The sequence below is a fragment of the Epinephelus moara genome, chromosome 17, assembly GCF_006386435.1.
Source record: "Epinephelus moara isolate mb chromosome 17, YSFRI_EMoa_1.0, whole genome shotgun sequence".
Classification (NCBI taxonomy): domain Eukaryota; kingdom Metazoa; phylum Chordata; class Actinopteri; order Perciformes; family Serranidae; genus Epinephelus; species Epinephelus moara.
The window spans coordinates 99,924-111,236 of record NC_065522.1 but is presented as its reverse complement, the minus strand read 5'-3'; the positions used below and the strand labels follow the sequence as shown (position 1 = coordinate 111,236).

The window sequence follows — 11,313 nt, the reverse complement described above, 5'->3', positions numbered from 1 at the left end:
TGTCCACGATGAGCAATATTTTTGCTGCATTTTTATTGGTGTTGGCACACAGTGTTTTGATGGCAGCCCGGTGAAAGTACATCCTGAACAGCTCAGATGGAGAGGGATTGTCCACATACTGTGATAGAGGTGGCTGCACACCTGGCCTCCTTTTGGGCAGAAAATGTGGTAGGGGATGTGGCAAGATGTCAAGCTCCTTTTAGGTTCTCCAGCCAGCTGCATCACCAGGGAGTGTCTCTGACCTGGAGCCTCTGTTTGCTGGAGACCGACTCCTTCCTCCCCCTCTGCCTCCCTCCGGGGTGCAGGGCGAGGAGACCCCCACTTCCTCCTCCTCCTCATCATCGTCAACTCTGTATACAGATGTTACACAGTGTGTTAGATGTGTTCAACATGAGAGTAATACAATAATGGTGCGTATTTAGTGCAAAATGCTTTCAGTTGTGTTACATGTATATTTTCTTTACTTTACTCTAACTCAAAAACCAACAATATTTCATGAATATATACATACATGTGATAGGAGGGATCTCTCCCTTGGATGAGGTCGGCGTCATCTCCACTGTCGGCAGAATCCGGACCAGATGAGTGAATCTTCATCCGACGCTGTAATTAGCTTGAAAGCTTACCGGGAGAAAAGCCGTTTCGCGCGTCTGGGTTGCTGCGGTTCCATAAATATATGTGTACGAGTGTGTGGTGAGTGTGTGTGTGTGTGTGTGTGTGTGTGTGTGTCTAAGTGTTGTTGTGAAAGAGTAAAATACAAAACGGGAGCGAGAGCGAGTGTGTGACTGCAAGCTGAGAGAAATATTTACCGCGGAAGAAAGAGAGGAATTTCCCGGGAAATGACGTCACTCCTTGTTGCCGCGGGTAGTGTCGCGAGAAAGACACGCAAGAAAATAACGTGACAGTTCACGCTCACAACGTGATGACGTTTAGTCCAACATAGGAAGTGCTGTGAATACCCGCGATCAGGATTATAATGTTTTTGTTCTTAGCGCTTTTTACTGTTTTTCTACAAACCTGTCAGTGCGGAAACAGCACTCTGGGACATGATGAATGCATGGTAAGTTAGAGTAACTCCTCCGGTTTTAAATGCAAAAAGAATTATTTGGTTGCAATTCTACCGGCATTTAAAAATCAATATGCAAATGGGATCGCGGGCGCTCCCGCCGGTATTAAAGGGTTAAAAAAAATGGATGTGTGCTGTGCCACATGTGAAAAGTGTTAATTACATGAGTCTCAGTCAATGCATGGGAGTAAGCAGCCCTGAACAATATTACATGATTGTTCAACTCTGTTGTTGTCGCAGTGTTTTTGTTAAACTACCTGAGGGGGAAAAAAAAAACCTCTACAAACAAGTGTGATGAATGATGAATGCACAAAGGCCATGTCCAGTGTCAACTTGGACATCCATGACAGTGAGAGTCTGTGTGTCTCTGCTTTTGTTTTTTACTTGGAGCCTGACGTTAGCCATGATAGCATAAGCTCACATTAGCTAAAATTAGTTAGTGTTAGTACTTATTTCGGTGGACCTCTACCAGTCCATGTATCGTCAGTTAAAAGTTAACATTAACCAGTCCGATTTCATGGGGAAGGACTTTTCTTTTTTTTCTTTTTTTTTTTTTCTTTTTTCTTTTTTTTTTTAGGAACAGACTTGCTGAGGGAAGGAGGACGCACAACTCCAATATTTTTTTTAAAACACAATGGGTGCAAGTTGCAGAATGATTCCAAAAACTTGTGGGCAACAGCACTCACAAAAGACAAAAAAGTCAAAATGTATAATTTAATAGGGCAACACACGGTCATAAGCATTACGGCCTAAGCCTTCTTCAGTGTATCAAACAGAGACAAAGACACTGAATGCCTGCTATATATACACATAAGTAAGGTTCTAGCACCAATCACATTGCAAGGTATAATGAGAGGCAATAGAAACCATATGTGTTGCAGCTGCAGCCAATGACAGGCAAATACATTGAAACATAAGAACATACAAGTTATTCAGACTCAGACTAGTTCTGATGAAGCCAAAAGAATTTGGCTTCATCAGACGGTGACTTCCAGCATGCACCGGAGCAGTTTGTAGTTGAGTGTGAAGTGGTTGGAATAGGAGTCAGCATCTTCGTATCTGATGGCATGGTTCTCTTCCAAGAAATGGTGGATTGTTCTCCCCTGGTTGGGACTGAGTTTCTGTTCATGAGGAAGGAAAAGAATGGAGCATGAGGTGTGCTGGTGCAGTGTCAGTGGATGTCAGGGATGTCTGTCTGTGTTCAGGTTTAACGAAGTACTTAGAATCTGGATACTAAAACTTCAAATTGGTATCCAGATCACGGTAATGCTGTTTTTATCAGGTCAGTCTGATTCTTTACCAAAAAAAGCACCATTAGAAAACTGCATAAACTCACTCTGATACAGATTAGATTTGACATTTGTAATTATGTTAGTTGGATACAGCTACATGTCGATGTGTGGAGAAGTATAATATAAGAATATGTGTTAATTTTGTATATGTGGTGTGTGTTCTGTTCACAGTGTGTTTGGTCACATCAGCTACAGGTCAGACTGGGAGTTGGTCAAAGTGGACTTCAGGCAGTCTTTCCCCCGGCAGTGCACTGAGTCTGACTACGAGTCCTGGCAGCTTACAGGCCTGCAGGTAATTCTCACACACACACACACACACACACAAATACAGTACAGACACATCGTAAACAGTACACATGTGCTTATTTGAAACTGTATTCTCATTTCCCCATGGTCACTCTCAGGGAGCAAAGTGCATTATGGGCCAGGAGCGGAGTTTCAGGAAAAGGAAGGAAACAGCATTCTGTATCAAAGGAAAAACCTACACATCAACTCTTACCACCAAACCCTGTCAGTGCACAGAGAAAGACTTCAACTGGTGAGCACCGCACAGATGAAGAAAACACTGAACAGACTTTAGATTACATTTCCTTGGATTATTGTTTCTGAAAGTTGTAGTAAGATACAGCATAAATAAATATAAATTCTAATATATAATATGTTTTAACTAAATAAATATGTTATCATTTTAAATGTTTATATATTTAACCTTTATATAACCATGAGTCATTCCCATTGAGATTTAGAATCTCTTTTTCAAGGGAGTCCTGGCCAAGTCAGCAGCTTGAGGCAGCTTTTTGTAATTGTTTTTAATTTGAATCAAGCTTTTTGCTCATGGTTTATGGGTTGCTCTTCTGCGCTCCAGGCGCCTGGTGTTTTTCTGAAGCGCTCTGAACTCCTTGAGTTGAAAAAACAACTCGGAGCAGAAAGGGGAAAAACATATTTTTTTCCATTGTCCAGTCACATGATTTGAGAGGTGGTGGTCGTAGCAAGATTACAGTTGGTAAACAATGGACGAGAAACCCTCTGCCTGTCCATTTTAGGAACTAGCTACTAATTACTGTTAAAAGGTTGCAACCTGCAAAACTGTCTGTGTGAGTGCTCTCACACCTGTAGTTCAGTTCATTTGATCACACTAGAAAGAAAAAAATGATACATTTTAGTTTTGGTTCAGTTCCTGTTCACTTTTTTTGCAAGTGAACCAAGAGTAGTAAACATGCAGTTCTACCAACTGACAGGTAACTTGTTGATTGGACAGTTTTGCCGTTTGTCATCTTGCATCATCAGGACCATCAGGACCCATATGGGAAAATTAAATTCTGGTGACTGACAGAAGTTTGTGCAGCAGCACTTCAATGCTTCTAAAATGTTTATATTTCTGTTCTTTGGTTTCACAATGAGCTCATAGAGAAATAACTGATTGTAAGCATTATCAGGCGGCTATTATAAGACTGCAAATCATTGCCATGTTGTAAATAGTGACTAACATAGAGATGGGATGAAAAGAAGGCGTCTTGTACAGTAATGATTCAGGGCTTGATACTGTGGGATCACTGTCACACACTTTTTAATGGACTTTATGAAAAGGCAAAGTACACAGAGTAAGAAACAATGAAGTTTTTTTAATCAGTAAAAATACCCTCACTGACTTGCATGTGTGTTACCATGGTTACCTGTATGCATTAGCATAAATAGGTTATGGGATATACATGGCCTTTATCAGGATCAATGATGAGATGGCGGACAGATTTCACGATCAGATTTATTATTGGTTTAGCTGTTGCTAAAATCACATATCTTCTATCATAAAATCCTCTGGATGGTTCTTTTTTTTACACCACAAACAAACTACACCAGAGTTTGTTTGGAAGCAGACTGAGACCCACCTTTTCAAGCAGTCTCAGTTTGGTTGTTTGGTCCACATTGGGGTTTAATTGACAGCTTTCACTGTACTGTATGAACTGTACTAACTGTGCAAATGGACCTGAGTTTGTTTTAACCAAACCAAACAGGTTAGGTATGAAAGGACCGTAAGAACACAAGAGCAAATAGTTCAAACAAACAGCATAAAAATTCACACACAAGATACAAGCAACAGACTTGTGGACACAATGGGGAGTCACACATTTTTGAAAACAAAAATATGACAAACCTAGTATTTGTATGAAATTAAGGTCTGGCTACTAGCTAAGCAAATCCGGTGTCCAGTGCCATTTGGTGGATGCCCCTCATTGTCCATTTAAAATCATGACAGATTCAGAAACTGCTTGGCTCATTTCTCGCCTCAAATATTTTCTGAATTATTGTCATGATATAAGAGAAAGTTTATAAGCAAGCCTCCAAGCGTCCAATGCTGGAAAGTGGCGCAAAACCCTTGCACCCAAAAATACCCCTTTGGACACATACCATAGATCTGCATTGCCCCAGTTGCTTTCACCTTGTCCATTATTTTCTCAGACCACATTTTGTTGTGTATTATGTCATAAAAATGTATAATAATATTATAAAATATTTTTATCTATCTATTATTTATACAGTATCTATACAGTATATACAAAAGATATTTTATATCTTTTATTACATCAAAAATATTTAATTATCTTCATATATAGAATGCTATGGCGTTAAATTTGCAGGTCAGTATTTTACAATTTTTCACTATTTCTTTTCTATCATTTCTGTGTGTGTGTGTGTGTGTGTGTGTGTGTGTGTGTGTGTGTGTAGTGACTATGGTTTTGAACGGTCCCACACGGAAGACAGTCGGTGCATCGCTGACTTCTGGCACGATCCAGATTCACCACTGGAGGACTGCCATCTAGGGCAAACCTATGAGTCCAGCACTGGGTCTGTGCATGTGCACACACACACACACACACACACACACACGCTTAAATACATTATTTTTGGGAAACCTGAGAAACAAGAATATTAATTTTCACTGGTGACCAGTGAGAGTAGCTTGATACCAGTCTCATGTCTATGCACTAGCTATGGAGCTGGAATCAACATGTGCTTTACCTAGCTTAGCATAAAGACTGGAGGGAGAGGAAAACAGCTAGTCCATTGCTGTCGAAATTATAGGCACTTCCGCTAAACCTACAAATTTTTGTTTGTGAACAGATCAAATTAATTAGATATAATTTGTTGAGTGAGTTTTAGAGGTGCTGCTAGCTGTAACTTTTGATTTTTAGGCAGAATCAGACTAGCTTTTCCCCTCTTCCAGTCTTTTTGCTGAGCTTCTTTCTCCTGTTCCATCATAGACACATTTATGAGATTAATATTGATCTTGTCATCTCCGTCTATTTACCACCTCCAGACTCTTACACTTGCACTGTCCTCTGCTTTGTTTCAGCTACAGGAAGGTGATATCTAACATGTGTGAAGGGGGACTAAACAAGCACCAGAGCGCCAAACAACACAGCTGCCCCCTGCTGCCCCCTAAAGGATTACAGGTGGGCATCAAAGGGCAGATGTTGGCTGTGGCGCCTGGTGATGACATCACATTTGTTGTCCACCAGGAACAGGTAGGATAAAAGCTGTTTCTTGTCAGTTCCTCCTTTTCTTCCTTCCATGTTGTTGAAATCTGTTGAAATTTCTAGCTCTTTCCCACCAGGGCGACACCAGCAGCACCAAGTACCAGGTGGACCTTGGTGACGGCGTTCGGGCCATCTACCAGAACCTGACAGTGACGGATGAGCCCATCCAGCATCGCTACAAAAATCCAGGCATTTACAAGGTCACAGTGAAGGCCGAGAACATGGCAGGGCACAACAAGGCCACCATGTACATCCAGGTCACAGGTCTGCCTTCCAGACAGTCACTCAGTGTTTTTATGTGGTGATTAATCAACTATGCATACTTTGTCCTTTTGAAAGATAGCCTTTAGTCCAAATTAAGTCTCAGGTCTTTAAAGAATGAGTCAAATTTATGTCTCAAGTCCTTTTTGAAAGACAAACCTCAGAGTCTTCAACTCAAAAAACTGTTTTGTTTTGGGGGGTTTCTCTGTCAATGCTTGTTGGTGCAAAAACCAACAGCACGATTGAGAAATCATGCCATATTCTTTAATAAAATGGGCATTTAATGTCCAGGTGTATGTCGTGAATCAAGGCATTCGTATGTGTTGAAACGTAAAGAGGTAAAGAATGCTCAAAATGAAGGTGCCGCTGTGTGAAAAACCCCATGATGACTTTCTGTCTGTTTGGATCATAGTAGTGTTGCTTTTAATCACTGCTCCTGGTTTTTATTTTTAAACATCTGTGTTCGGTCATATTAAGACAAAGATAGGGCTGTTCCTGAACCTGACATTTTAGCAAAAGCAGCTTAGTGCATGAGGGATCAGATTTCACATATGCATAGGTGGAAGATGAGCTTAAAGGCATACTATGCAGGATTTGTTTGTTACTGTTCATACATTCAAACTTGGCTCCTCCTCCTTGGCTCACTGAGACTAAAAGCAGCAGTGGTCAAACGAGCTAGAGAGTAAATGAAGAAAATAAGCGGACTCAACGAGAACAAAGTGGTGCATCAGAGAAATTAAACATTGTTTTCTGATTGTATTCAGGAGCACAAATAACCACACCCACACCTCTGTACAAACCCTGTAGAAAGCATCAGTCTGTCTGCTTGGCTTCTCTGCTGTGTGTGTGTGTGTGTGTGTGTGTGTGTGTGTGTGTGTGTGTGTGTGTGTGTGTGTGTTTTGTCAACCTCATCCTCAATCAAACAGACACACAGACCTGCAGTTTGCATCCACACAGCAGAGGAGAGTGACAGAGACAGTGATGTCACCTGGTCACTACATTTATGTTGAGTTCCAACCTATCGCTGCTATTGGCTGGGGAATACACACCACTACCCAAAGGTTGACATCCTGGTCATAGCGCCGAGACAGTCTGATAATACATCCTCAGGGAGGCTTCTGTACACAGCCATACTATTTCTTGACTGCCATTGCAGTTCTCTATAACATCCTCATAGGGCGAATACAGCTGTTCTGTTTATGACTGCAGTTCATTCATTCAGCATCTACCACACACGAAGGACAGAATATTCTTCTGGTCTAAGATACTACAATCTACAGACATCTAAATTTGCCAGCCAGAGGTAAGCAAAATGTTTGTCTCCTAGACTTTTATCAGAAGTTGAAGTGAATATTACATGTTACAGTGTCTGAACCGCTGCCGCAATACAGGCAATATTAGCCTTAAAGCCCAAATTCACCATGGTTCTCTATTGCCTGGAGATTATTTCATCGGGAGAACAGCGGATGGCAGCACCAGAGACTGGCAAGCCAGGGCTGGCTAGTATATCACCAGAGCTACCATTCTCTTTTCTTCTGGCCCAGTAGTCTCCCGGTGGCAGGGAATGAGACTGAGAAACCAACCTAGCACTGTCAGTGGCCACCAGCCTGTTGTTCGGCTCATTTTCTGTAACTGAGCCATTTTTACAGAAAATGAGCCGAACAACAGGCTGGTGGCCACTGACAGTGTTAGGTTATGCTAGATAATGAGTAAAATTTTACGCTGTAATGCTTCATTCACACACTCTTCACAGCGTAGGAAAGCAAATTGTTAATATCAGATGAGTGACAATTTCATCCAGCTCATTTTCAGTAACATTAACCAGTGTAATGTTACTATGAAAGCATGGTTGCTTTAGCAAGCTAGCTAGCCAACTACCCAGCCATGGCAGGTTTGTACCAAGGAAAGAGAAGGTCACTTCATCAATTTGACTGAGGAAGAGCAGTGTCTGTATGACACAAGCCATAAATCCTCATTAGGAATTATGCCTACGTGTTAAAATGTCGGAACATGTGCCACCACCTTAGCAACAAGCTTTAACATTAGATACACGGCAGACTGACTGTGGATACTGCAATATTTAAACGAATTGCAGAAGGAATGTTAATTAGGTTATTATGTTAATGTAAATCTGAGAAATAGGAAATGAGACATGAGACACATGATTTCGCACAGAATAAAAAGTGCAAGAAGCATCATTTATCATCAGTGAAACACCTGTAAAAAAAGGTTTGGTTAACACGAAAAAAAAACCCCAAAACATTTTAGTCCGTTTATCGTTCACATACTCTGTAGTAAGCTAGTGTAGTACGCTCTGTTAGTCTGTATGCCCACCGAATAATTTTTATTTGTTAGTTAATTTGTCAGCCTGTTGCATGGATTGTGATTGCTCAGTAGTCATAGCCTTCTCATAACAGTGAAAGCCACATCATGGTACACATGGTACAGTAGTGGGCTCTGCATCCCTGACCCCAGGTATGCTTTCTTATCCAATATGTGATAATTGTATACACTCTCACATTCGCTGCGTGCAAACACTACTACTACTCACTACTCTATTGTGATGTAACATTTAACTTTTCATTTTAGCTTTTGTGTTGGATTTTCCCTTTCTTTATGGAGAAATTTTCCAGGAGTTTCAACTTCATTTTAAAGAAGAATACCATCGAGGGGCTGCTCAGCTAAATGTCTGCTACTCCTCAACAGAAGCGTTCTCTCCATTTTGTGATAAGTATGCAAAATATGTTGCAATTCATGTTGCTTCATTTACTATTGTTGTGTCTTGCAAAAAAAAAAATTGTCATGTTGTCTGTATATCTGTACTGTAATTAGTTAACTGTGTATTAGTTTTTTCTTCTTAACATATACTTATAACTTCTGTTTTTAATACAGGCAGCTATGGTGTGAGGATGGTGTTTGCTGTGGCTCAGAGGTAGAGCTGGTCGTCCACCAATCAGAAGATCAGCGGTTCCATCCCTGGCTCCTCCAGCTCCTCCTCTTGAGCAAGATACTGAACCCCAAATTGCTCCTGGTGACGCTTCCATCAGTGTGTCAGTGTGTTAAAAAAACAAAAACAAAAAACTGAGTAGCAGGTGGCACCTTGTATGGTAGCCTAGGCCACCAGTGTATGAATGTATGTGTGAATGGGTGAATGTGACTCCTAGTGTAAAAAGCGCTTTGAGTGGTGGGATGACTAGAAAGGCGCTATACAGATGCAGGTCCATTGACCATTTACCATTTTAGCGATGACTATGGGATGGACATACTGGCAAATTTGATATGGCAGACATCATACTCTGTATTAGGGGTGGCTGTGGCTTAGAGGTAGAGCGGGTCGGCCACCAATCGAAAGATCAGCGGTTCTGATACTGAACCCCAAATTGCTCCCGATGGCTGTTCCATCGGTGTGTGAGTGTGTTAAAAAACTGAGTAGCAGGTAAATATTCACAGGGCGCACACACAGTGGCGAGTGTGGTGACACAATAAAAATCTCTTGACCGCAGGAAACCACAGGTAAGCAGACTACAACACTCACACTGTATAGTCATTGTCATATGGTAATGCCAAGCAGCTACCGGCAAACAGGAACCAAGGATGTGGAAGCAGATCTTGTTGTCAGGGACAGAAGGTTGGTGCAATTACCGGGAATCAAACGAAGCAGGCAGGTCGAAGAGAGTCAAGGTCAGCAATGGGAAATCAGTCCAGAATAAAGTGTTGGAGAGTCTCACCTAAGGGACGAAGAACAATCTGGCCATAAGTGTCTGTGAGGCTTGGTATATTTACTGGCTGTAATAAGGAAGAGGTGAACTGAGTTGTGTAGATGAGGTTGGTGTGAACTAGTGCTGAGGCAGAGCAGGAGAGCAGGGATGCAGAACTGTGACAAATACACTGACAATACAAACAGTTCCCTTTTCCCTTGTGCTTGACATGGCAGTGCCAGACTTAACAAGTGCTTGTAAAGCTGCTGTTGTTGTTTTTTCTCCCTTTTTTTTTTAAAATGTTATTTTTATGAAGGACACTGTTCCTGTAGTTTTAAGTAATTTGAAATTAATATGAACATAACTAACTATTAGAAACTGGAAATGTTTGCTGTTTCATTTTCTTGTAATAATTAACATATGTGAGTAAAGTATACTAATGTTATACGTTGAAAATGGTCATGGAAATTTTGTTTTGTACAGAAGCTGAGAACGGCCATGTATTATTCTTTTTTTAATTTTTTATATATGTATATATATACATAAAAAAAGCAGTAAATGCACTTTGGGAGTTGTTTGTTTTCTGTATCGGCGTGACGCGCTGTGTTAATTGAGTGAATCGCCCGAGCCGTTAATTTGAGTTTGATTTAATTTAATTACACTAAAGTTGTTGAGTTAAACTAACCATACGAGTCCTTTCCGTTTCTATACAATTTATTGCTGCATTTTGAAAGCAAAAAGAGTTAAGCTTTTTGGGGGTTTCATGTTATATCAGGGGTTTCAGCTTGGCACCGTGAACCTGTGCCTCCCATGACCTGTAAAAGTAGCGTTGTGACATAAGCCTCAGTTTCTGTTGTTGGCGAATTGTTACATGCTAGTCACGTTCATTATGTTTAGATTTCAACTTTTGTGGGATTTTTTGGGGAATTTGCAAAACTATACATTTTTGGAAAGGTTATTGTATAAGGATTCAGAAAATCAATGTTTGCATTTGCCCAGATGTCTATATGGCGGCCATATTGGAATGTACAAAATGGCCGCCGTTAAATGTACGTTTTGTAATATCTAGACTTCTAAATAAGTTGGAACATTGATTTTAACTGCTAAACCTACATTTTCAGGGTCAAGGAATCCAATGGCGGTAGTTACAATGCTACAACACTTTACCACATTAACCCTTAGATGCATGAGTGGGTCAAAATGACTCGGTGTGGTTGTTTTCTTGCGATATCTTTGTAATGAAAAGTTATTTCATATTCCGTCTGTTCCTCAAAAAACATCTTTTTTTATATTATACCATTGAGGCTGTGTAAACAGTCTGGCAGCGGTTGATACATGACAACACCCTCCACGACAGAACCAAGCTCAGTCCAGACCAACTACTGGACCTCTGCCTGAGCACTACTTATTTCAAATACAATGGTAATTTTTACAGACAGAAACATGGCTGTGCCATGGGC

At 40.8% G+C, this 11,313-nt stretch overlaps 1 protein-coding gene across 1 annotated transcript in view; it reads left to right on the top strand.

The window, feature by feature from the left end:
* sorcs2 (sortilin-related VPS10 domain containing receptor 2) overlaps positions 1-11,313 on the top strand; it is a 195,905-nt gene that overhangs the window by 149,370 nt on the left and 35,222 nt on the right. The window contains exons 8-12 of the mRNA XM_050066937.1: positions 2,530-2,650; positions 2,763-2,896; positions 5,083-5,202; positions 5,711-5,882; positions 5,972-6,158. Of these exons, the coding sequence (XP_049922894.1) occupies positions 2,530-2,650; positions 2,763-2,896; positions 5,083-5,202; positions 5,711-5,882; positions 5,972-6,158 (734 nt within the window). The remainder of the gene's footprint in view (positions 1-2,529; positions 2,651-2,762; positions 2,897-5,082; positions 5,203-5,710; positions 5,883-5,971; positions 6,159-11,313) is intronic.